Source organism: Mustela nigripes, chromosome 1 (genome assembly GCF_022355385.1).
Source record: "Mustela nigripes isolate SB6536 chromosome 1, MUSNIG.SB6536, whole genome shotgun sequence".
Taxonomy (NCBI): Eukaryota; Metazoa; Chordata; class Mammalia; order Carnivora; family Mustelidae; genus Mustela; species Mustela nigripes.
Genome location: NC_081557.1, coordinates 53,016,011 through 53,043,506, shown reverse-complemented (window position 1 = coordinate 53,043,506; position 27,496 = coordinate 53,016,011). Strand labels below are relative to the sequence as shown.

At 39.0% G+C, this 27,496-nt stretch overlaps 1 protein-coding gene across 4 annotated transcripts in view; it reads left to right on the top strand.

The window, feature by feature from the left end:
• The first annotated feature begins 8,817 nt into the window (after window positions 1–8,817).
• The window catches only part of CLNS1A (chloride nucleotide-sensitive channel 1A), a 48,467-nt gene continuing 29,788 nt past the window's right edge, over window positions 8,818–27,496 (top strand). For 2 of the 4 annotated variants that reach the window (XM_059411561.1, XM_059411554.1), the window contains exons 1-5: window positions 8,818–9,054; window positions 15,748–15,884; window positions 22,389–22,487; window positions 23,352–23,459; window positions 24,863–25,036. In XM_059411561.1, the coding sequence (XP_059267544.1) occupies window positions 8,930–9,054; window positions 15,748–15,884; window positions 22,389–22,487; window positions 23,352–23,459; window positions 24,863–25,036 (643 nt within the window). In that variant the 5' untranslated portion in view covers window positions 8,818–8,929. The remainder of the gene's footprint in view (window positions 9,055–15,747; window positions 15,885–22,388; window positions 22,488–23,351; window positions 23,460–24,862; window positions 25,037–27,496) is intronic. The other 2 variants (XM_059411569.1, XM_059411545.1) reach the window with 2 other exon arrangements.

Below are 27,496 nucleotides of genomic sequence, written 5' to 3'. Positions count from 1 at the left end.
AGCCACCTAGGTGCCCCCATCTGCATTATTTTTACATTCTAACTGGCAAGGCAGGAGGGTTCCAATTTCTCCACAGCAGTAATGCTTATTATTGTTGGTCTCTTTTTATTATAGTCATCCTAGTGGATATGAAGTGGTTTCTCATTGTGGTTTGACTTGCATTTCCCTGGAGATTAACGATATTGAGCATCTTCTCATGTGCTTATTGGCCCATTGTTTAACTTATTTTCAGAAACACATGTTTAGATCCTTTGCCCACTTTTTAACTGGATTATCTGTATTTTTATTGTTAAGTTATAAGTCCTTTATTTATTATGGATGCCAATCCTTACCAAATATATAACTTGAATTGCAAATATTTTCTCCAATTCTTCAGATTTTCTTTTTGCTTTCTTTTTTTTTTTTTTTTAAGATTTTATTTATTTATTTGACAGTCAGAGATCACAAGTAGGCAGAGAGGCAGGCAGAGAGAGAGGAAGGGAAGCAGGCTCCCTGCTACGCAGAGAGCCTGATGCGGGGCTCGATCCCAGGACCCCGGGATCATGACCTGAGTGAAGGCAGAGGCTTTAACCCACTGAGCCACCCAGGCGCCCCGCTTTTCGCTTTCTTGATGACATCCTTTGACACAAAGAAGTTTTTAATTTTGATGAAGTCCAATTTGTTTTTTTCTGTTTGCTCTTGCTTTAGATGTCATCCCTAAGAAACTGTTGCCTAATGCAATGTCACAAAGATTTATGTTTTATGTTTTTTTCTAGGAGTTTTATAGGTTTAGCTCTTAAGTTTAGGTGACCGATTCATTCTAAGCTATTTTTGTGTATGATGCCAGGGAGAGGTCCAAATTCATTCTTTTCTGTGTGGTTATCTGGTTATACCAGCACCATTTATCGAAAAACTGTTCTTTCCCTCACTGAATTATCTTGGCATCTTTGCCAAAATCAGTATACCAGAAATGTATGGGTTTACTTCTGGACTCTTAATTTTATTCCACTGATCTATGTATCTATCCTTATGCCAGTACTACACAGTCTTGATTACCGTAGCTCTGTATTAAGTTTTGAAATCAGGAAGTAAGCCCTCCAATCTCTTTTTCTTTCTTTATAACATTATTTTGACAATTCTGGGTATCTTGAATTTCATATCAATTTCAGGTTCAGTTTGTTAATTTCTATTAAAAAATTGGAATTTTATTTAAAAATAAATAAATAAAGTTCAGGGCACCTGCGTGGTTCAGTGGGTTAAATGTCTGCCTTCGGCTCAGGTCATGATCTCACGGTCTGGGAATTGAGCTTCCTGCTTACTGGGGAGTCTACTTTCTCCCTCTCCTCTGCCTCTCTCCCTGGCTTATGCTCTCTCTCTCAAATACATAAGTAAATCTTAGGGACGCCTGGGTGGCTCAGTTGGCTGGACAACTGCCTTCGGCTCAGGTCAGGATCCCAGAGTCCCGGAATCGAGTTCCGCATCGGGCTCCCACCTCCATGGGGAGTCTGCTTCTCCCTCTGACCTTCTCCTTGTTCGTGCTCTCTCTCACTGTCTCTCTCTCAAATAAATAAATAAAATCTTTAATAAAAAAAAAGTAAATCTTAAAATAAATAAATAAATAAAGGTCTAGAATAGACTAATCTACAGTAATAAAATCAATCAATAAAAATCAGATTAGTGGTTGATTCTGGAAGGGATAATTGCCCAGAAGAAAATGTGTTTTATGTATCAATAGGGTTGTATGTGTATTTGTCAAAACCATACATTTAAGGACCATGCATCTCAGCATATAAAATAAACTTCATCAGCTATTTTTTTTTTCAATGTGGGACTTGAATTCTCAACTCTGAGATCAAGACCTGAGCTGAAATCAAGAGTTGGATGCTTAACTGAGAACCCAGACACCCCATTTTCATCAGAAAATTCTTCAAAAAATTGAATCCTTATACAAATTTATGTTACAGCATTTCACAGTTCATCATACACAACATACACCTATTTCTTTTCACCTGGCTAATTCTAAATAATTATTTAAGATGCCACTCAGTTACCTCTTCCAAGAAGTCTGTCCTCACCCTTCAGATCAAATTAGGTGCTCCTGTATGATGCTGCATATTCTATATTATACTGCTTAATGAACTATACTGTAATTGTTTTTCCAGCTACTGTTTGATAGGCAAGGGCTATCTGCTCTCAATCCTCAATCTCTAGCAAAATGCCTTACATATAAGACATTTAAAAATAATAACAAATCTCACTTGTCACTCACCTAATCACAGGAAGTAAGCATTCTTGTTCCCATTTTACAGAGAGAAAACTGAGGCTCATAGATTAAGTATTTTTCTAAGACTCTAAGTTAATATTCTTTCTACTATGCTTCTTTTAATTCAGAGGTAGAGTTAATAACCAAACTCAGTTTACATGCTAAGTAAGCACTCAGCCTCACTGTTTTGTGGGTCATTCCAATGAGCCATTCCAGGATTCTATCTGAACACCGTAACAGCAGAGAAGGCCAATTCTCTTAAGTCCTAGAGTTTCTCCCATTATTAGTCCTTTTTTTTTTTTTTAAGATTTATTTATTTGAGAGAGAGAGAGCATAAGCAGGGGGAAGGGCTTGATCCCAGGACTCCAGGATCATGAACTGAGCTGAAGGGGGGTGCCCCTTTAATAGCCTTTTTAAATAGAGTTCTTCCTTACTGATAAATTTACATATGCTTATTAAACATTAGTCACATCCCCACCACTCAGAAATAACCACTCAATATGTTAATGCATTTCCCTTTAGTACTTTTTATTTGGAGATTAAAAAAACTAGATCTTTCTGAACAAAGATCCTTCATAATAAAATTGACAGTTTATATAACCAAACAACACACTCCATTATCTGTAAAAGCCAGATGACCCAGGCGGCAGGAAGCTTTGAGAACGAAGAGCATATTTTTTGCTCCTGGGTCAGCAGCAGCCCTGAGGGGACTTGGGAGGTTTTCAACAGAGAAAGGCAGTGGCAGCTGAGGAGGCAGCAGGAGAAGAGTCTGTATTTTCCTCGACCTAGACCCTAAAAGGTTAGGCTTTGAAACTTATTTCCTAAATTTCTACCTCTGGCCATGAGGTCTCTGCTGCTGTATGTTGTTACACAAGCTGCTTTCTTCAGTTTAGGTCACTTGCTCATTCACTCTGAAAGAATGTCTGCTGATGTGGTGATGTTCTGCCCTTTGTGATTTCTACTAGTTATACATTTAAGAGGGACCTCAGTAGTTTGTTAAAATAAGGGTATTGCTGTCTGAACTCACCTCTTGGGCCTATTTCAAGATTCACCATCTTCCCTGATAATCCTTGCTCTGCAATTCAAGGACGAAGGAGGAACCTGAAATGACCCTCACAACCTTAATGTTAACCTTCTCCTGAAAACCTTGTACATAGTGGGGGACTATGCTGCCTGGCACCTGGTATGCAAGCATTAAGAGCTCTGAAACATCATTAACTGTATTAACCTCTCAAATCCATATGCTTGAAAAATCAACAGGTTAGGAGCAATTCCTTTTAAGTTAAAACCCAATGATAGGTGTCACATCAAATGTAAAGACTTAGACTAGTGCAGAATACAAAATCACAATTCTAATTTATTTTCTCACTTCATGATTTTTATTTTTTCTGTATTCTTTCCTCCTGATTCATGCTTTTTCATTGATTTTATTTCACTTGTTTATTCATATGCATCACGCATTACCTTATAAAAGTTAACTTTTGCTCACACATGACACTGTCCACGTTATGTTAACAGAGACCTCAAATCCTTAAATTTAGGAACATCACCATATCATATATGGTACCCACTCCTTCAACCATCCCCTTCCCACAAAAAAAGAAACAACACAGTCTAGTTTTTGTGTTTTTTTTTTGAGAGAGTGAGCACTTGCATGCAGTGGGAGGGTAGTTGGTTGGGAGGAGTGGAGGAAGATGGAGAGAGAGAATCTTTTTTTTTTTTTTTTTTTAAAGATTTTATTTATTTGACAGAGAGAGAGAAATCACAAGCAGGCAGAGAGGCAGGCAGAGAGAGAGAGGGGAGGAAGCAGGCTCCCTGTGGAGCAGAGAGCCCGACATGGGGCTTGATCCCAGGATCCTGACCTGAGCCGAAGGCAGAGGCTTTAACCCACTGAGCCACCCAGGCGCCCCGAGAGAGAGAATCTTAAGCAGGTTCCACATTCAGCATGGAGGCCAACATGGGATCACGACGTGAGCCAAAATCAAGAGTCAGACACTTACCCAACTGAACACCAAGGTGCCCCTCGTGAATTATGGTTTCATGACAGTGGAAATGTACCTCAAGTCATGGTAAGAGGCAGAAAAGCTGCTAAGTTGAGTTCAAGGGCAGGGCAGTCGGCCAGGCTTATTTATCATTGCACCATTGTTTTAGCAAAATGCTACAGATTTCAGCGATAATTTGTGGCAAGTCACTCACCAAGGGCTTGCTATATACATGGCCCCTCCCAGACCATCTTGGCCTACTTTCCAGCCCCATCATGCTGTCATATGCCACAAATTCTTGCAATTCCTTAAAGACTGCATGGTCCTTCCTATCTCTGTGCAACAAAATGGAAATACCTCCACTTGTACTTTTTATCTTTAAACTCCTCATCCTCAAGTCCCAGCTCAAATGTCACGTTCTCCTAGTTCTCTAGGTTCTCATGCAGAGCAATCCCTTGGCACTTGGTGCAGCCTTCAATACAACATTTAACAAAGATTATAATTTCTTGTACCTCTTCCCCAAAGACAATGAGGTCTCTGAGTTCAGTGAACCAAGACCGGTTTGGAGGCTCTTAGAGTGGTTTAATAGACAGAGGACCTGAGTGGACAACAGTGGAGGAGTGAAGGGTCAGATTCATGATATGGTAGTTAAGCAGTGACAGGACTTGGTTGACTGGAGGCAGTAGAATATAGTGGTTAAAGGGTGTATGCTTTGCTGCCCAACAACACAGATTCTACATCAAGCTCTGCCACTGAGTAGGTATGGACCTTGGGCAAGTTACTTCGTCCTGACTTTTTTTTTTTTTTTTTTTAATCTGTAAAACAGGAATCATGACAGCATTTATTTCCTAGGATTGCTATGAAGATTGATACACATAAAATGCTTAGAACAGTGAGTACGTAGCATATAGTAAGCCCTCCATAAATGTTAGTTGCTGTCTTTAATTATTATTATTACTGAATATGAAGAGTGAGGGAGAAGAAAGAAATAATAAATTCCAGGTTTCTAACTTGAGCAACTAAACAGAGGTGGTATTTTTCCATAGAATGGACACTGAAGAAAAAGTAGAATTGAATGAGAAGATGGCAAATTCAGATTTTTATTAAGACTATTTCTCAGAGCAGTTTTAAGTTCACAGCAAAACTGAGGGGATGATACACAGATCTCCCATATATTCCTGCCCCCAGTCATGCACAGCCTCCCTCATTATTAACATTCCCCACCAGAGCTGTACATTTGTTGCAACCAATGAACTTACCTTGAGACACATCATTATCACCCAAAGTCCACGGTTTACAAGTTCAACTTTTGATAAGCTGAATGAGAAGTGTCTGTGGAACTGCCAAGTACAGAAGTCTAGCAGGCTGCTGGATGTAAAAGTCTGTAGTTCACAAGAGAGTTCTGGGATGGAGATACAAATCTGGGAGTCCCTGTACAGCATTATTGAAATTATGGGCATGGACAAGCTTGCCAAGTCAAGTGTATAAGGAGAAGCACAATGACTCAACACTATTCAAGGTTCTCTCTCACTTCTCTTTAGCTAATCGGTTATTGTTAGGTTTACCCCAAAACTTAGTGACTTAAAACAACAAATATTATCTCACAGTTTCTGTGGATCACAAATCTGGGCCATTTAGCTGGGTACATCTGTCTCAAAGACTCTCCCAAAGCTGTAGTGAGTCAAGGTGGCAGCCAGGGCTGCAGGCATTTCATTGCATATAATACTACAAGGCTCATTAAAAAAGAAAAAGAAAAATCCAGGAGATCCTACTTGTGGCCACACTCTGTAACTTTCTTTCTTTCTTTCTTTTTTTTTTTTTTAAAGATTTTATTTATTCATTTGAGAGAGAGACAGTGAGAGAGAGAGCATGAGCGAGGAGAAGGTCAGAGGAAGAAGCAGACTCCCCATGGAGGTGGGAGCCCGATGCGGGACTCGATCCTGGGACTCCGGGATCATGACCTGAGCCGAAGGCAGTCGTCCAACCAACTGAGCCACCCAGGCGTCCCACTCTGTAACTTTCAAGGCAAGGTTAGAAGAGCAGCTTCTATCAGTCTCTCTTTTGGGATGCTCACCTTTAAAGCCCAGCTGCCAGGGCGCCTGGGTGGCTGTTATTAAGCGTCTGCTTTCGGCTCAGGTCATGATCCCAGGGTCATGTGGGATGTGGGACTGAGCCCCACATCAGGTTCCCTGATCAGTAGGAAACCTGATTCCCCCTCTCCCACTCCCCCTGTTTGTGTTCCCTCTCTTGCTGTCAAATAAAGTCTTAAAAAAAAAAAAAACCACACATACACACATGCACACAAACAAACAAACAAAAAACACAGCTACCAAGCTGTGTGGAAGCTCAGGCTACACAGAGAGGCCATGGAAAGGTATTCCAGCTAATAGCTCCCACTGAGGTCCTAGTTGTCAGCCACAGCGTGTCAGATGTCATGCTGGAAGGAAGACTAGGAATCTCAGGGGATATCTAGTCCTGAAAACAAAGTTTTCACCAGTCTTCTTTCAACTCTAATCACTCATCTTCAAGTCTTAAGAGGACTATTAAAAGTATGATCCTAGTAAGAACGGACATACAGGAAGTTTAATTCTTACTATCACCAAAAGGCAGGAACATCCTTATACCTCTCTGCTAATAGTTGTAAAGGTGATGGTTTGTAGTGAAAACACTGAACCTGACATAAAAAAGAAGGAATTTAATTTCTAAAGTACTAGTAATGTAGCCTGCAGGAAATCACCTACTTTCTCTGATCTTCAGTTTTCTTATCTGTACAGTGGGCATAGTAACAGCCCCCATGCCTACCTTACAGAATTATTACAAAGATCAAAGGAGACAATGGATGAGAAAAACATTCTTTTGAAAAGTAAAATACTATACATAAGTGAGACCTGTTAGGCCTAGTGCTTCTGTTACTCATTGGGATATATAGGAGGCAAAGGAACAAATCCTGCCCTGCTTTAATTTCTTACTGATATGCCTGTTTGCTTTGACATACATTTGCTTAAATGCCTCCTCTGAGCCTGTCACTGTAACAGGTGAAGAGCTCTTTGTCATAGCTATCTCTTTTCTTCAGTTATAAACTTGAATAAAATGTTTCACCATTAGACTAGCACTTTCTACAAAGACACTATGAAAACTATGTCAAGTTGATATGAAATTATCATACAGGTCTTAGCCAATTTTCTCTCTGCATGATTTAGGAGATTCCATTTCTGAACAAAGCATTGGCTGCTTTTCTAAATAGTCAACCACATGTAGCTGTCCCATGGAACCCTGAAACTCTCCATTTCCCATATGAGATTGTTAGCGCCTCTCAAAGCTTACTCCTCCTCCTGAATTCTCCATCTTGGAGAAATGAGCCAGCATCCACGCACTCACTTTGCCTGGGAATCATCCTTGACTTCTCTCTCTTCATCCATCCTCATGTGCATTTTCACCACCTTCTTTCTCTCAGTCTCTCTCCAGATTTTGAGGATTTTACCTTTGTAATAGCTCCAGACTCCTCTGTTTTCATTCTCACTGCCACTGTCTCACCTATACTGTGGGAACAACTTTCTAATACTCTCCCAGCTCAGCGTGCCCCTCCTCCAGTATCGCTACCAACAAACGAAGCCTAGTTAAAAAAAAAAAAATAAAAAACAAAACAAAACAACCTAAGACTCCTCTTTCAGTAGATAGAAATGCAGCTGTTCCACATGTCCAGTCATCAGCCTCAACAATGCTGGTATAGGCATGAGTATACTGATTTCACAGGCTAGAAAATTTGGCCTAGAAACTGACTGACTTCAATTCCACTAGGTCTCTCCCGGCTAAACCCTCGCTCTTCAGTTTAATGCCTCAGGTTTTCCATCTGTAAAACTGGATCAATAATAGCTTTCTCATATAATTAGCATAAAGAGGAAATCAGGGCCTGGGACAGTGCCTGACACAGAACACTCGGTTACCCATTACCAATTATTTCCTGATGAAAGTTTTCATTGCTCATATTACTTCGTTCTTCAGTGCCCAACGAAGAAATAACGCAAGGGTTCCGAATCTGACGGACGAATTCTTTTCCTTTCAGGGCGCCATGTCCTCCCTGACATAGCCAACTCTTCACCCAGTATTCATTACCTCTTTGGGCTTGTTTGCCCGCCCGAGACGAGGGGATACGCAGCTCCCGCACTGGGGCAGCGTCTCAACTTAGACTGATGGCAGAGGCACGGCCGTTAAACTGAGATGTGGACGCGCCAGGCTGAGGCCCGCGCAGGCGAGAAAAGCCGTGAACCCTTATTTAGACTTCGGATCTCTAGATGACGCGGTCTTTGATTCCTGTCCAAGGCTCAGGCCTCTGTTCCTCCTCTGTAGAAAAAAGAGTTTATCATTCCTTGTGCTTCCTCTCTCAGAGGGTTGCTGTGACGACGCAGGACTAGGATGCCGGAGAGAAAGTTCAGCTTTTCAAGCCCGGAGCCTAAGAAACGGCGACGGGGCCGACGCCCGGAGAAGGGAGTCACGTGACCGACGCGGCCGGGTCCTCTCAAGCCTCCGGGAGCCAGCCCCCGGACGACTCGTCTCTATGGTGGATGGGGCTCAAATTCCGGGGCGGACTAAGTTGCTCTTCCGGGGTGATTGCCACCGTTTCCGGGGCGGGGCGGGGCGAGGCTTGCCCCTCGAGCCGACGTGCTTCAGCATCCTCCCGGTTCGTGTCTCCACGCTCCCTGCTGCAATGAGCTTCCTCAGAAGTTTCCCGCCGCCTGGCTCGGCTGAGGGGCTTCGGCAGCAGCAGCCAGAGACCGAGGCTGTGCTGAACGGCAAGGGCCTCGGCACTGGCACACTGTACATCGCTGAGAGGTAGGCAGGGTCCCTGTTCCCCTGTGTCGGTTTCCTGCGCGCCGCCTTCCTCCTGCTGGCGCGGCTGAGTGGCGGGGCGGGGACGAGACCGCGACCTCGCGGGCTGCTGAGAGGTGGAGCGCGCGAGCTCTGGGTCGCCTCAGGGGGGCCTGTGCCGGGGCGGAGACTCGATTGTTCCGGTGTCCCTTTCTCCCGAGTCTTCCTCTTTCTCACACGGAGTTCTCTCATTGATTATGCTTTTACCTGTTTTCCCGACGTCTGCTGAGTGCGTCGCTCTTTATTCAGGGTTTCGTTTTAAGATTTTGAGTTTCCAGCCCCTGAGTTGAGAATCATCCTTGTGCCTGTCTTGCCTGTGAAAAGGTGCGGAAGGTGTTGCCCTGGGCAAAATATCTAAGTTTAGAGCAGATTGTGGAGGATTTTAAAAGTTTAGTTAAGAAGTACGGCTTTTCTTCTGTAGGTGTGGATGGGGAGAGGAACATCCTCAACCCCACGCAAACTGAGATCAGATCCAAGAGAGACTGAGACTCCCATTTCTCGTTTCCCATTTCTGACTCCCATTTCCATTCCTAGGAGGAATTGCCCTTTTATTTGTTTGGCCTCCTGGAGTACTGTAATTTTGCCGTAAGACAGATGTGTCTCCAATATCGTAGCTGTAGGACTGAGGTCCCTATTTCCTTGTTACGCGGTTTCAGTCATCCTCAAGCCAGCAATGACACATTGAATCCTTCCCATCCTTGAAATTTGTCTGACTTCTACTGATGCATCACTTTTGTCTACAGCCAGGGAAATTTCTCTCCTTTTTAAGAGCTCATGTGATTCCGGGGCGCCTGGGTGGCTCCGTGGTTTAAGCCTCTGCCTTCAGCTCAGGTGATGGTCTCAGGGTCCTGGGATCGAGCCCCGCATTGGCTCTCTGCTCAGCGGGGAGCCTGCTTTCCCCCAGTCTCTCTGCCTGCTTGTGATCTCGGTCAAATAAATAAATAAAATCTTAAAAAAAAAAAAAAAAGAGCTCATGTGATACCATTGGACCCACACAGAATATCCAGGATGATCTCTCCATTCTGTTGTTAACTGATTAGTAACCTTAATTGCATATACAGGTTTTCTCTTGCCATGTGACAATATATTCATAGGCTTGACACTAGGGGGTTGAAAGTCCTGGGGGAAGCAAATTTTTGCCTACCACAGAGCACACAAGAAAATGTAAAGTCTAAAACATTGAGGACAGCTTAGGAATTTTGACCAATCACTGAGAGAGGAAATAGAGATGGGAGGAAAAGCAAGTTGGGGGTGAGGTGCAAATAATGAGTTTGGTCTGGACATGTGTGATTAGTTGGACACAAGAGTGTGTGTGTTGGGAGAGTATTAACCATAGAGATTAAGAAATCATTAGTGTAAAGGTTAGCGTATACTCATGGCGGATAGGTTAGAAGAGAAGAGGGCCAAGGCATATCTATAGTAAGATAGGTATGGAAGAAGAGACTTGAGAACAGACAATAGGGAGAAGCAGTCAAAATCTGAAAAGCATCTGATGGGTAATGACAAGGAGATCTTTAATGATCTTGGGAGAGCAATTCTAAACGGCGGAGAGTGCTGTATATTGACTCTTTCTATAATGTAACTACTGTTTGGGGAAAGGAAGACAAGGCCCTATGCTTGTCTTTTCATGTTGAAAAACTTCAAACCTAAAGAAAAATCTCAAGTGTTGTTTATTAATACACATAGACAAACATTCATCACTTGTTAACATTTTACCACACTTACCTTTTTTCTGAGTTGTTTGAGAGTTGCAGGCATGTTGTCCATTCGTCTGTAAATACTTCAGCAAAAATCTCCTAAGAACAAGGACATTGTCCTGTATAATCACAATATAGTTATCACACTGAAGAAATAGAAATTTCTTTTAAGGTCATATGTTTAAAAAACTTTCATATCAGCTTTTCACTGAGAAATCTCTTACCTTCTTTAAGAAAATATTTTTGTAAAATATACATACAAAAAGGAATATACATTATATATGGGTGATTTAAAGAATTATAATTAAACCAGCCCCTGTATATCTAGGTTAAGAATAGAATATTCTGGGGGCACCTGGGTGGCTCAGTGGGTTGAGCCTCTGCCTTCAGCTCAGGTCATGATCTCAGGGTCCTGGGATCCAGCCCCGCATCGGGCTTTCAGCTTAGCGGGGAGCCTGCTTCCCCTTCTCTCTCTCTGCCTGCCTCTCTGCTTACTTGTGATCTCTGCTTGTCAAATAAATAAATAAAATCTTTTAAAAAAAGTAAAAGAAGAATAGAATATTCTGAGTACCATGGACAGCTTTATTCATCACTCTTTACTCTTTGTTAGCATTACCTTCTTGGACTCTTTCCACTTTTCTTTCCCCCAGGCATTTCCAGGTCTTGATAGAATCAAGGCCTCAACAAACAGAGGTTTCCTAGAGGATATGACAAATGGGGATTAACAGCCAGGTTAATGAGGTGGGGCTAAGGGGTAACGTTCTATTTAGAAGAGACAGGATGCTCAGAGGCAAGGGTAAGAAACAATATTTAGTGTGTGCCAGAGTATATAATACACACACCATCTTCATCGAGGGAATGAAGGGAAAAGGGTGGACAAATAATAAAACTGAAGAAGGAGCATGTTTGGGGCGCCTGGGTGGCTCAGTGGGTTAAGCCTCTGCCTTCGGCTCAGGTCATGATCTCAGGGTCTGGGGATCGAGTCCCGCATCGGGCTCTCTGCTTGGCAGGGAGCCTGCTTCCTCCTCTCTCTCTCTCTGCCTGCCTTTCTGCCTGCTTGGTCTCTCTCTGTCAGATAAATAAATAAAATCTTAGAAAAAAAAAAAAAGAAGGAGCATGTTCTATGAGTTTGGCTTATTGCCCAAAGCTTTGAGAACATTATTTTAGGATTTTCGGTAAAGAGAGATAGGGTCTGATTTAATTTTAGGTGGTTTCTCAGATGTGTGTTGAGAGATACAGAACTCTTGGGCTTATTTTCAAAGTTGAGTTTTCATAGGAAATTGACTTTTTTACCCAGGTGGGGAACGGATCAGAGGCATGAATTATTCAAAATAGAGCATTTGAAATGGATAAAGTAGGTAGTTAAAATATATCTTAAGCCAAAGTAAATTTTAAAACAAATAGTTAAGCCAACTCAAAATCAAAACCTCATATCTCTTTCCTGTTCTTCACCTCATGCCAGGAATAAGGTATAATGATCATACTTGTTCAGAAGCATTAGAAATTAGCAAAATGTTCCTCTGTATTACTATCTATTTGTTTTTTCCCTTTTGTGACTCATGGCTTCTTTGGGTTGGGTGTAGTTAATTAGATATTTTGGTTTGGGAGGGCTTTTCTTCTATAATATGTGGAAAAATGAAGAAGAACATGGTGATCAGAGTAAATGTTGCTTTTGAGTAGAATTTGCTTCTGTTCTGTAGAGTGCATATCCATGTCCATGTATAAGGAACTACAAACCAGTTATGTGCTTTTTTTTAAAAAAAAAAAATTATTTATTTATTTATTTGACAGAGATCACAAGTAGACAGAGAGGCAGGCAGAGAGAGAGAGAGGAGGAAGCAGGCTCCCCGCTAAGCAGAGAGCCCGATGTGGGGCTCGATCCCAGGACCCTGGGATCACGACCCGAGCCGAAGGCAGAGGCTTTAACCCACTGAGCCACCCAGGTGCTCCAGTTATGTGCTTTTTAAAGTAAAGACCATAGGGGTGCCTTGGTGGCTCAGTTGGTTAAGTGCCAGACTCTTGGTTTGACTTTGGCTTAGGTCATGATCTTGGGGTTGTAAGAGCAAGCCTGGCGGAGAGTCTGCTTGGGATTCTCTTTCTGCCCACTCCCTCTCCTCTAGCTCTCTCAAATAAATAAATCTTTTTTTTTTTTTTTAAAGATTTTATTTATTTATTTGACAGACAGAGATCACAAGTAGCAGAGAGGCAGGCAGAGAGGGAGGAGGAAGCAGGCTCCCCGCCGAGCAGAGAGCCCGATATGGGGCTCGATCCCAGAACCCTGAGAGCATGACCCGAGTGGAAGGCAGAGGTTCAACCCACTGAGCCACCCAGGTGCCCCTCAAATAAATAAATTAAAAAAAAAAAAATGAAGACCATAATTTGATAGGTGGTGAGTCCACTTTATATTTTAGTTTTTCCATCTTCTAATTGAGTTATTAAAGTTTTATGGCTCTGGATATTTGAAATGATTTTGGATACCCAAATTTGGACTATCACTTTTGAGTTGTGATGATACTGGCCATTTTTGAAGTGAGAAAAGGCAGTTTATTTGCTTAAAATAATAGAGTTCTAGTAAAGGACTAGCATTACTTCTTTGATATGTGAGCACTATTTCATTTCCCCATTACGAAGAAAGCAGTGGGGGGCGCCTGGGTGGCTCAGTGGCTTAAAGCCTCTGCCTTCGGCTCAGGTCATGGTCTCAGGGTCCTGGGATCGAGCCCTGCATTGGGTTCTTTGCTCGGCAGGGAGCCTGCTTCCTCCTCTCTCTGCTTGCCTCTCTGCCTACTTGCGATCTTTCTCTATTAAATAAATAAATAAAATCTTTAAAAAAAAAAAAAAAGAAGAAGAAGAAAGCAGTGGACAGGAAAGATATGTATGTATACCACACACAATCCAATTGCAATAGTAAAATCTATTTCTCTGAAACTAATGGAATGAATCATTCTGGGAAATCATTTCTTGAGCTTACCTCTTTAAGCTTCTTACGATTTATCATTTTAAGCCTCCCAGGTTTTCTTTTTCTTTTTTTAATAAATATGTTGAATGGAAATCCTTGCAAATGACAGTGCATCTTTTCCTACTTTTGCTTTTTTTAGTGTACAAATCATTGCATTTTTGTCTACTTAGAGTTGTACGTATTTTTACACCATCTAATTCTGTTTTCGCTTCTGATAAGTGAGGGTCATGTATTATATACACTTAATTGTGTTCTCAGACATGGATTTTCTTTAGGTGGACTAAGGTGTCAAGTTCATTCTCCCCTTACATGGAATATGAGTGGTCTCAGACTGCTGGGCTGTCATTGTTCTGGCCCGAGGGAGTCCTAGGTTCATCACTGTATTTGTTTTTGCTTGCTTAGAAATTAGGCAACCAGGCTTGTTAAAATTATGTAAAAAGTAGAATGATATGAGAGTGTTATTGTATTAATTTCTTTTTTTAATAAAAGCTTTATTGAGATAATTCACATATACAATTCAGTGGTTGTTAGTCTACTCACAGAGTTGTGCAACCATCACAATTGATTTTAGAATATTTTCATCACCCCAAAAGAAATTGGCACTCATTAGCAGTCAGTCTCCATTTGTCTCCAATCCTGTGCAGCCACTATATTTCATTAACTTTTACCCCATTAACATTTTTGTTGTGTGGTCTCATAAGGATCTTTTTGCTACTTTTTTCCCTGCTAAGGTAAAATATGGGAAGTATTGCCAAAAAATTAGCCAGCCTTTACTCAAAACTCAACATGATTTTGGTGATATATTTCCTTTATTATCCCAATAAAATATTTGCATTTGGCCACTTTTGAGGGAAAACTAGACTTTTCTTATTTGTGGCTTTCTTTTAAAGCTGCAGAATAACTGAAAGGCTTCAGGTCTTTCAATGGGATAAGTATTATCTAACTTATGGTAAGTATGATGACAGCCATTTCATGTATATGTCATTTAATGTCTTACTTGTGGAGAAATTAAGTTACTCCCAAGAGTAACTTATGCTGAGCACTAATGCTAGTGGTTTTGAAGAACATGAAATAAAGGAATATGACAGGTTCTGTCAAGTAGCTCATATTCTGTCAGGGTACATCTGAGATCCATTACCACAGAGTTAAGTGCTAAATGGCTTATTACTGCACATAAGTGCAATTCAGAAAAAGAAGACATCATTATGTAATGGAGTAATTGGAGGGAGGACTCAAGGAGGAGCTGGGACTTAACCAGTTGAGGAGGAATTGCAAAAGCAAGGCACCTGAAGACATTCCAGATAAGAACCAGGATGAAAGGCATAGAAACACATGTGACTTAAGAAATTGCATTTCAAGGTTTTTTTTTTAATTTTTAGCTAGAGGAGAAGAGAACTTAACAGAATTGTTTTGTTTTGTTTTTTTAAAGATTTTATTTATTTATTTGACAGAGATCACAAGTAGGCAGAGAGGCAGGCAGAGAGAGAGGAGGAAGCAGGCTCCCCGCTGAGCAGAAAGCCTGATGCGGGGCTCTATCCCAGGACCTTGGGATCACGACCTGAGCTGAAGACAGAGGCTTTAACCCACTAAGCCACCCAGGCGCCCCAACAGAATTGGTTTTAAAGAAAGTCAATTCCTGCTGCTGAATTTCATTATTTTAGGAATATTTCTAGGGGTGCCTGGGTGGCTCAGTTGTTGGGCATCTGTCTTCAGCTTGGGTTATGATCCCAGGATCTTGGGATGGGATCGAGCCCCGCATCAGGTTCCATGCTCAGCAGATAGCCCCCTTTTCCACTTCCTCTGCTTGTGTTCCCTCTCTTGCTGTGTCTCTCTGTTAAATAAATTTTTAAGAAATATCTTTAGGGCAAAAAAAAGGAGTATTTCTAAACACTAAGCTTGAATTTATTCACATGCATAAAACTGTCCAAGCTGAACCTTTATAAACTTTAGGGCTAAATTAGGATTTAATTTCTTAAAATAATCTACTTTACACCTGTTTTTCAGCCGCCTGTCTTGGTTAGATGGCTCTGGATTAGGATTCTCACTGGAATATCCTACCATTAGCTTGCATGCCGTGTCCAGGGACCTAAATGCCTATCCACGAGAGCATTTGTATGTTATGGTGAATGCCAAATTTGGAGGTATGTATGGTGTAATCTAATCTTGAGCTTCTTTTGGTGGAATATTAAATATCATATATTTTAAAAAGGTCTTGATCATTAATATTCAAGCCATTGACCAATTTTGGGTAATAGATTATTAAGCAAAATTTCAACTCAGTAAAATAATTTGGACAGTACTTTTTATTTTCTATGTATTTGCACTTAGAATTTTTCATTTATTGTGGATTTATATTTCTACTTTTTCCTCTTACATTGACTTGTTTATTCTTTCTCTTTGTAAAGGCATTTATATTTAGCACCCTTAGAAGCATAGATCAGTATACTTTGTGCTTCCAAGAGTTTAGTGTAGAACCTGGTTTTTTGTTTTGTTTTATTAGAGAAGTGGTTCTCAGTGAGGGGACAGTGTTGTGCCCCCCCTCCCCTTTAGGCAATGACATTTGGATTGTCATGATTGGAAGGGGAGTAGAGTGCTACTGACATCTAGTAGTTAGAGACCAGAGATGCTACTTAGCACCCCACAAGGCACAGGATAGCCTCCCACAATCAGGAATTAACCCAGTCCAAATGTCAGTAGTGTCCCAAGTTGAGAAACCCTGTAGTACAAGATTCCCAATTTTTGCTATTGAAATAATTAGATTCATAAAGATCTAGTGAAAGTGATGAAAGAAGGGGTAAGAAAGAAAAAAATCCATTTGGGGGATTGTTGACAATGGGTTGTAAGAATGCCAAATGAGAAACAAATTAGGCACAAAATTAAAACTTGTGTTTAAATTTTGTAAGTGTAACTAAGTGAGAAGTTATTCTTATGTTGTGTCAGTTTAATATGCTCAACTGTAGAAATGCAGAGCTTTGTGACTGAAAGGACAATTTGTTACACTTTTACTGAACTTGTGCTTTTAAAATAATGGGGTGTGGGGTGCCTAGGTGGCTCATTTGGTTAAGGATCTGCCTTCAGCTCGGCTTATGTCCAGTGTCCTGGGATCAAGCCCCACTTTTTCAGCTTCTTCCTCTCCCTCCCTGCTCCCGCCCTTGCATATGCTCTCTCTTTCTCTGTGTCAAATAAAGAAATAAAACCTTAAAAAATAAATAAAATAATAAAACTAATAAAATGTTGCCTTTCTTTCGAAATAGTGTATAAGAGACAGTCCCGTGAGTTTGCCTGTTAAGCTACTGCTCCTTCAATTTAGGATTTTAATATCATTTCAGATGTAAGATGGTGACTTATAATTAGTGTGATATTAAATTATCTAATAACTTTTAGGGCTTTTGGCAACCCTGTCTCATCAGTCCTGCCTGATTCAGCTCTCTGAAAATATTTTTGGTAAAAGATTTTGAACACTTGCCATTGGAAAAAATGCAAAGATAGATAAAAATCTAGTGAAGTTTGAAAGAGAGGGTAAGGAAAAGAAAAAGTTGTTGACCTTGGGTTGTAGTAAGATTTCCAAATGAGGAGGTTTGGGGCATAAAGTTCACTTTCCAAATAAGTACAGCTATGATTTTATAAACAAGATTATTTCATACTTAGTGTAAGCCATTCATTCATAGAATTGCAAAACTGAGAGGTGACCTTGCTAGTCATTTCCAGTTCGTGGTGTGAAATGCCCATAAATAGTGGAGAGTGGCCAAAGATGTATGTTAGAAAATTAGGTTAGAGAGGTAGAGTTCAAGGTTAGAGATGTAGCTAAAGAGAAAAAAACACTGAATAAGACTGTCATTAACTTGGTAAGCAAGTTATTTTCGTCTCTCTGAGCCTAAGTTTCATCCAGAAAAATGAGGGGTTTGTAGTATTTAGTTCTTAAACGTGGCTGCACTGTAGAAACACCTGGGGAGCATTAAAAATAAAATACCAGGAGTCCCAGACTAGGCAGTAAGGATTCAGTAGGTTTGAGATAGGTATTTTAAATGTTTGCTCTATATGATTATATTCTTGAAATTGATGGGACTATGATTAATCTTTCTTACCAAACTAAGTTGGATTTCACTATTGTACTAAAAAGTAGAATCCTCCTGGGTCACATTTACGTAGTAGTTCTCCAGTTCCAGATTTTTTTTGTTTCTTTCTTTCTTTTTTTTTTTTTTTTTTTTTTTTAGGTTTTATTTATTTATTTGACAGAGATCACAATTAGACAGAGAGGCAGGCAGAGAGAAAGGGGTGGAAGCAGGCTCCCCATTGAGCAGAGAGCCCAATGTGGGGCTCCATCCCAGAACCCTGAGATTCATGACCTGAGCTGAAGGCAGAGGCTTAACCCACTGAACCACCCAGGCACCCCTCTAGTTCTGTTTTTGTGGGATTCAGCTCTTCTCATAAGTTCACGTGCTTGGATCCTGTTTTCCCAGCCTTTGTTCCTATCCTGATTCTTCAAGCTCCAGATTTTTTTTTCTCTTTGGATTACCTCCATAAACCTTATTAAAGTAGACTTTCAACTTATAATTGAGGATACTAGATTATTTTTAAAATAACTGAAAACTTACTTGCACTGTTAAAAATTTAGAAAAGTTTAGAGACTGGAAATATGGCAGATACTATGATCTAGCATGAGATGATGAGTGTTGGTCATAGTTGTGTATTTTTCTTAATTGCAAAGATACTGTATTGTATTTATATTTCTTGCCTCAAGGTAGATTCCTGAGGATATAAGAAATATTGTTATAAATGTTATTTCTAGGGAGAGGAACTAGGGTGGTAGGGACTTACTTTTTCCTTGGACCACATCACACTCTTTCAATTATTTTTATACCAGCATGTATTACTTTTATAATATAAAAGTCATGTTCATTCAGTTATAGAATAATAGTTATAATAGTTAAATACATTTCATTTTTATTAAAACACTGAAAAATTTTGGTACTACCATAATGTATTAAATTCAACTGTTTAGAGTTGTTTAGAGTTCTCCAATTTTTTTTATTATTTCCCTTGTTTACAGAGGACAGTATAACAATATAACTATATAACAGCAATAGGACAGATAAATGTCCTATGAAATCTGTTATTTAAAATTGTTAATAGGGGCGCCTGGGTGGCTCAGTGGGTTAAGCCGCTGCCTTCGGCTCAGGTCATGATCTCGGGGTCCCGGGATCGAGTCCCACATCGGGCTCTCTGCTCAGCAGGGAGCCTGCTTCCTCCTCTCTCTCTCTGCCTGCCTCTCTGCCTACTTGTGATCTCTCTCTGTCAAATAAATAAATAAAATCTTTTAAAAAAAAAAATTGTTAATAGTGGGCATTTAAATATTTTTCCTTTTTTGCTTATATAAGCAAATTTATACATATATATGTATATATTTATAAGCAAAGTATATATACATATCATATATATGTATATGTATTTTTATTTTTTTACTTTTATTTTTCCAAGCCATGCAAGCTGAATGTAGAATGAAAAAAATCTTTATATTTATATTTATAAGCAAAGTATAATACATATATGTATATATGTATTATATATATGTATGTATTATATTATAATTATATGTATTACATATATGTATATATATACATATAATTATAATACATACATATATATAATACATATAATTATAATACATACATATTACATACATATAATACACATATGTATATATGTATATGTATAATACATACGTATATATATGTATATAATACATATGTATTGTATGTATACAATGTATGTATATGTATATAATACATATAACACATATGTATTATATACATATCATATGTGTATATATGTATTATACTTTGCTTATAATACATATATGTATATATGTATATATACATAATGCATATATGTATTATATACATATGTAGTATATGTATATACATATGTATTATATACATATCATATGTATATATATGTATTATACTTTGCTTATAAATATATATATAAAAATAACGATTTTTTTCATTCTACATTTAGCTTGCATGGCTTGGAAAAATAAAAGTAAAAAAATAAAAATAAAAAAAGCATTTAGATACCCCTTATAGTTGATTCCTGGGAGTAGAATTGCTTTTTTGAAAGTGCTGTTTTTAAAGCTCTTAACATATATTGTCAGCTTGCTTTCCAAAAATTGTGTATCAGTTTACACTTTTGATAGTAGTATAAGAATCTTTCTACTTTGTTTTCATCTGCATAGGGAAATAAAATGTTTTTTAAATGGTAACTTTAATATGCTAAACAGCATTTAATTTACATTTTTATGTGTTATTTTTTATTTAAATTCAGTTTAGTTAACCTGTAGTATATTATTAGTTTCTGGGGTAGAATTTAGTGATTCATCAGTTGCATGTAACACCTTTAATTCATATTAGTTTGAGCATGTTTTGAGAGTCTATTTAAGTACTTCGTTGACCTGGTTTTGTAAATTTTTTATATTATTTATTCTTTAAGGTTTTTTTTTTTCTTTAAGATTTTATTTTTAAGCAGTCAGTACACCCAAGGACTTGTACTTAGAACTCAGATAGCAGGAGTCTCATTCTCTACTGACTGAGCCAGCCAGGCACCCCTGAAGATTTTTTTTTAAAGATTTTATTTATTTATTTGACAGATAGAGATCACAAGTAGGCAGAGAGGCAGGCAGAGAGAGAGGGGGAAAGCAGGCTCTCTGCCGAGCAGAGAGCCCGATGCGGGGCTCCATCCCAGGACCCTGGGACCATGACCTGAGCCGAAGGCAGAGACTTTAACCACTGAGCCACCCAGGCGCCCCTGAAGATTTTATTTTTAAGTAATCTCTGCATCCAGTGTGGAGCTCGAACTTAAGATCCTGAGATCAAGAGTCAATGTGCTCTACCAATTGAGTCAGCCAGAAAAAAAGCCAACTCTGTAGATACCTTCAGAGTTTAGTTTTATAATAAAAATGTTCAATGCCCCAACCTGGTTTTTTAAAGTTATGAAACAGTTCAAACATGGAAAAGTACAGAGAGTAATAAAAAGTTTTCATTATTCTTTATCTAACATAAATTCTTTTTTTTTTCATTTGTCTTTTTTTTTTTTTTTTAAGATTTTATTACTTATTTATTTGTCAGAGAGAGAGCGAGTGTGCACAAGCAGGCAGAGTGGCAGGAAAAGGCAAAGAGAGAAGCAGACTCTCCGCTGAGCAAGGAGCCCGATGTGGGACTCGATCCCAGGACCCTGGGATCATGACCTGAGCCAAAGGCAGTGGCTTAACTGACTGAGCCACCCACTCGTCCCTCATATTAGTCTTTTAAAGAAATAAAACTGGGAGTGTCTAGGAGGCTCAGTCAGTTAAGTGTCTGACTCTTGATTTCTGCTCAGGTCCTAAGATGGAGCTGAGTGTCTGGCTTTATGCTTAGCGGGGAGTCTGCTTGAGATTTTTTCTGTCCCTATCCCTCTCCCTTTCTTCCCCAATTGCACTCTCTCTCTCTCTTTCTGAAATGAACAAATCTTTAGGCAGATGTGCATGGCTCAGTTAAGCATCTGTGATAAGCTTTTAACTAAGTTAAGCTTTCTGTGTGTGTAAAATAAATAATTAAAAAATCCTTTAAAAAATAAAATAAAATAAAATGAATAAATCTTTAAAAAAATATAAAGAGCTAAAACTGTATTGGTACCATTGAAATCCTTTTCATACCTTTTCCATTTTGTTCCATACTCTGTCTCCCAAATTAAACATTGCCCTAAAGGTGGTTATGTGTCCTTCCCATCTAAGCTTTTAGATTTTTTACTGAATATGTATAGAATCCATAAGCAAAATAATGGTTTTGTTTTACGTTTAAACTTTTAATAAGTAAATGTATTATTTATATATATTCTGTAGTTGGTTTTTTCACTTGGTCACATTTTTTAATCTAGGAGTTTTGTTACATAAAAATACTCATTTCTTTTTAACTGCTGTCTATAAAATATCACATGACCGGGTTACAATACATGTTTGTTTGTTTTTTTAAGTAGCATTTATTTTTAAAATTTTCACAAGTGCATACAGTACTTCACTAAACATTTATGTATAAACTCCTTCTGTACATAATGTATACATAGATGAGGAATTGCTGGGTAATAGGCTATGCATACCTCCAGAATAGTTGTAGTAGTTCCTGCTTCCATCAGCAGCCTGTGCTAGTTTTCTTTATTGAACATTTGTATTTTTTTCTTGCCTACAGACTTAAGTAATTTATCTGTTTGGTTTGCTAACTTTTATGGGCCTTAGTTTTCTCATCTGTAAATTATTGGTGATAAAGCACATCAGTGGTTTACAAACTGCTACTGAATCCTTTGTTTCATGGTGAAAGGTAGGAGAGGCAGATGACAGTGGAACTGTACTTGTTAGAGGCCTGTTTGGGTTTCCTCACCCCTACCATGACTTCAAAGGGGGCTTGGGATCCTTAGAGTTCAGTAAGGCACAGTGTGACTAGACCAGGGAGGCTGCCCAAGGTCTTTTTTAGCTCTAAAATAACCATGTTATGAAGTAAAAACTATATTGCAGTGTTTAGATACATCAGGAAGCATCCTTTATGAATTTATTTTAGGGTTCTTTTTTTCCAAAACAAAAAACATCATTTAAAAAGTTATTTTTATTCCCTTCCTAGAAGAATCAAAGGAATCTGTTACTGAAGAAGAAGAAGACAGTGATGATGATGGTGAACCTATTGCTGAATTCAGATTTGTGCCTAGTGATAAATCAGCATGTGAGTATTCTATAGAATTGATTCTTTTCCTTTTATATACCAAGTATCCCACCCCTCATACACATACACTTTTTTTTTAAAGATTCTATTTATTTATTTGACAGAGAAATCACAAGTAGACGGAGAGGCAGGCAGAGAGAGAGAGAGGGAATCAGGCTCTCCGCTGAGCAGAGAGCCCGATGTGGGACTCGATCCCAGGACTCTGAGATCATGACCTGAGCCGAAGGCAGCGGCTTAACCCACTGAGCCACCCAGGCGCCCCTACACATACACTTTTACCTTTAGCCTCATTACCTCTGTTCCGTTGCTTTTTCTTCATCCTAACATCTAACGTATCATTGAGGACCAGATACCTATTGATATCAAAGATTGTCAGTGTGGTGAGGGTATAGGAGACACCATGTTATTTGGTGTGTTTTGTGAATGGAGGGATCTGGTTATTTTTATTGACTTGATGCTATTGACTTTGAATCTTGCCAGATAGAGGGCAGGGGTCTTGGCAGTTCCAAAGTGGAAGATGCCAGGATAGCTGGATAGCTGGAAAAGAGCCCTATGAACTGAAAGGGGCTTTACCCTGATACCAGCAGTCTGATCAAGACACTGCCTCTTTTTCTCAGAAAACCCAGCCAGGCATGAAGAAGTCTCAGCATTATCTTAAAATGAACTATTATTTTGTGACTTGTCCATTTCCATCAAGTACTTTTCAAGATTGATTCTCCTTGGAATTTAGCAGGTTTTATAAATAGTGAGACTCTGGTATATTTCTTGTCTACCCATTGAATTAATTTACACTGTTGGTTATACTATTAAATTTTCACTCTACACTGGCCAGAAAAGAATGTTCATTACAATTTCCTTGTTCAGTGGAGGCAATGTTCACTGCAATGTGTGAATGCCAGGCTTTGCATCCTGATCCTGAGGATGAAGACTCAGATGATTATGATGGAGAAGAATATGATGTGGAAGCACATGGTTAGTGAAACGGATTTTCTTAAATGTGTGTTTATTTCATTTTAACCAGTTATTTGTACTAAGGCTATGGGATTATAGCTTTTTATATTTCTATTAAATACTCATTTAATACTCTATTAAATACTCACTCAAAAGTGAATGGTGCAGTTCATGTCTAAGCCAAACTGGAAAAATGGATGGATTTTCCAAGCTTGAGGGTAAAAAGTAGGTATGATTGGGAGCAGAAAATGAATAGAGATAAATGGAGGGGAAGAAAACAATAGATGAGAAAGCGGATGGTTGGGAGAATCTTTTAAATTGATGCACCTGCTCCCAGAGAACAAGCCTTCTCCCTCCACCACTTAAAAACTTTATCACCTACAGCTTTACTTAACATAATGCTTCAAACAACTCACTACCAAAGTCATTTTCTCCCCCGAGAACCATACGTCATTTATCTAAGATTATTTCTCTTTTCCAGACCAGAATACCATCATAGTCTGGTAGTCTTATAACGTGAGGTGCCTGCTGTTCTCTTTTCTTTTCTTTTTCCCACTGCTTTCATGTCCACTGATCTGGCTGTCCAAAGTCCTTTCCTCCATATGTACCTACTTCCTGGCCTGAGACAAATTCGGTTCTAGAGTTTTCCTTCTATGAGAAGGAGATACATTTAGAGAATACAGGAGGAGGTACAATTAGAGAATGTATCTAAACATATTCTCATTTCCAATGAGATTTTTGAATGATTTTATTTTTTATCCTTTTTATATTTTCCAGAATTTCTCAGTTTTTAAAGGGAGCATGTGTTTTTGTTTTTTGTTTTTGTTGTTGTTGTTTTGAAGTATTTTATTTTTTTCAGTGTTTCAAAATTCATTGTTTATGCACCAATCCAGTGCTCCATGCAATACGTGCCCTCCTTAATACCCACCACCAGGCTCACCCTACCCCCTACCTCCTCCCCTCCAAAACCCTCAGTTTGTTTCTCAGAGTTCACAGTCGCTCATGGTTTGTCTCCCCCTCCGATTTCTCCATCTCACATCTCCTCTCCATCTCCCAATGTCTTCCGTGTTATTCTTTAAAGGAGCATGTGTTTTAATCCAAAAAACCTATCAGTACAAATTAGTATCATATTAATTTGCACTCACCTATAAAATTCCCTCTAGTTCATGGACATTTGATTTTTTGAGAATTGCTGTTTACTGGCTCATTATCTTGTGGAATCCCTTCTCCTTATGGAGGGTAGAGACATTTTCTTTGTGTCTTTATTTTCAATAGATGACCTACATCTCTGTATTAAATAAATATTGAAAAATATTTCCCTAGGAGCCTTTTTAAACTGTACCTTATCTTCAGTAAATGCATTATTGATTATCCATGTTTTTCTAATTGCTTTATAATAGCTTAAAAGCATTTTATTTATTTAGAACAAGGGCAGGGAGACATCCCTACATTTTATACCTATGAAGAAGGATTATCCCATTTAACAGCAGAAGGCCAAGCCACATTGGAGAGATTAGAAGGAATGCTTTCTCAGTCTGTGAGCAGCCAGTATAACATGGCTGGAGTCCGGACGGAAGATTCAATAAGAGATTATGAAGGTGAGTATCCTTTCTTTCACTGTGAGCAGTTAGATGGTCCTTGGGCAGCAGGGGAAGGTATGGAGAGATATATATGTTCTTTTAGAAACTCTTTATATTATATTTATATTATATATTTATATAATATATATATTATATATATATATATATATATATATATATATATTTATTAATTTGACAGAGATCGCAAGTAGGCAGAGAGGCAGGCAGAGAGAGAGAGGGAAGCGGGCTCCCCACTGAGCAGAGAGCCCAATGTGGGTCTCGATCCCAGGACCCTGGGGTCATGACCTGAGCCGAAGGCAGAGGCTTTAACCACTGAGCCACCCAGGCACCCCTAGAAACTCAAGAGAGAGAAATCGCAGAATTAATCTTACCATGTAGGAAGCAAATGTAGAATTATATAGAATGGGAATTCTCATGAAACTTTGTTGTTGTTTTTTTTTACTTTTCTCCTGAACTACAAAAATAGTCTTTTGACAGTCAAAAATTTTAAATGGACACAGGCAAAGAAGAAATGAAAAATCAAGTGTAATTATGATTGAAAGACCTCTGTTAATTTTTCTTTTGCATATCTTTCCAGTCTTTTTGTTTGTTTGCTTATGTGTATGTGTATCTATGCTGCTGTTTTTATTTTTAAAACTAATTCCTACATGATTACATGCAAAACTAGGATAATCTATTAATTAAAAGGGCTAGACAACACTCAAGAAACTTGGGTTCTTATTCTGTGACAAACTTCTGGACCTTAAACAAATGGCTTTCAAATTTGCTTCTGTTATCTCCACTTTGTAGATTTTTTGGTAAATATTTCCCCTATAAGACTGATTTGCTTTCTGAGTATCCTATTTCAGTCAGAATGTTGAAGTATTCTTCTGACTCAGCCTTTACTTCTTATTTCTTGTTCCAGTGCAATACTGGGGCCCATGGATTTTTTCATTTAAATGACTTTAACATTTCCTTGCTATTACTGCTGCTGTCCTTCAACCCTAGGCCCTTGTCTTCTCTGACTGGATTTACAATAGTAAAATTTTTTGCTTTGATCATTCTTGCCTTCAGCTCACTGTGCCATCTTAGTCTGAGAACACTCTGTGGTCACCCCTATATAGGGATGTTCCCTCAGTGATTGCCTGATAATCACCATATAAAGTTCTAACTCTGAAGAGACAACCTCACCTTTGCCCCACATATCTCTGATTTTGTTCCTTCTACTCTCAGTAGAACATTGAGATACTGCTCTTATGTGCCAGACCCTGATTTAAGCACATTACACATACTCATTTAATCCTTCAAAGAATGTTCTGTGGTAAATGTTACTGTGATCCCTACTTTACAGATGAAGAAACTGAAGCACAGAAAGATCACATAACTTGCTAGAGGTCAAATAGTTAATAAGTGAGAGGATTAAATGAGCTATTATGCAAAAAGAATACATTAGGACCTGTTATAAGCACTTCTTGCATCTTACATGTATTTAATATGTACTAGTATTTTAATGTTGTTAACGAGTCTTACCACTTTTAATTTTTAGAGATGCAGATATTCTTAAAGAGGGTTACTGTAGTTTTTCTTTTTTTAAATAAAGATTTAACTGATTAATTTATTTGAAAGAGAGCATGCAAGCATGGGGAAGGACAGAAGGAAAGACCGAGAGAATCTCAAGCAGATTCTGCAGAGTGTGGAGCCCAATATGGGGCTCAGTCTCAGGACACTGAAATCATGACCTGAGCCAAAACCAAGAGTTGAACCCTTAACTGACTGAGCCACCCAGGAATCCCTCGTTTTTCTTTTATTGGGCAATACAAGTTTCTGTAATATAATGCTGTAATCAATATCATCATGCACATATAGCATGTTGACCTGGGGGTTCTGAAGTCCTGGGTTTTGTTTTTTTTTTTTTTTTTTAAGGTTTTTTTTTTTTATTTGACAGAGAGAAATCACAAGTAGATGGAGAGGCAGGCAGAGAGAGAGAGAGGGAAGCAGGCTCTCCGCTGAGCAGAGAGCCCGATGTGGGACTCGATCCCAGGACTCTGAGATCATGACCTGAGCCGAAGGCAGCGGCTTAACCCACTGAGCCACCCAGGCGCCCTGGTTTTTTGTTTTTTTAAGATTTTATTTATTTATTTGAGTGAGAACATGTGTGTGCGTGCACGCCTGGGTAAGAGGAGGGACAGAGGTAGAGGGAAAGATTTCAAGCAGATGCCCAGCTGAGCAGAGAGCCCAATGCAGGACTCAATTCCAGGACCCCGAGATCATGACCTGAGCCGAAGGCAGAGGCTTAACCAACCAGATGTCACAGTCCTGGGATATTTTATTTTTTTTAATTTTTTAATTTTTTTAAATTTTTTTTTTAAAAGATTTTATTTATTTATTTATTTGACAGAGAGAGATCACAGGTAGGTAGAGAGACTGGCAGAGAGAGAGAGAGAGAGAGCGGGAAGCAGGCTCCCTGCTGAGCAGAGA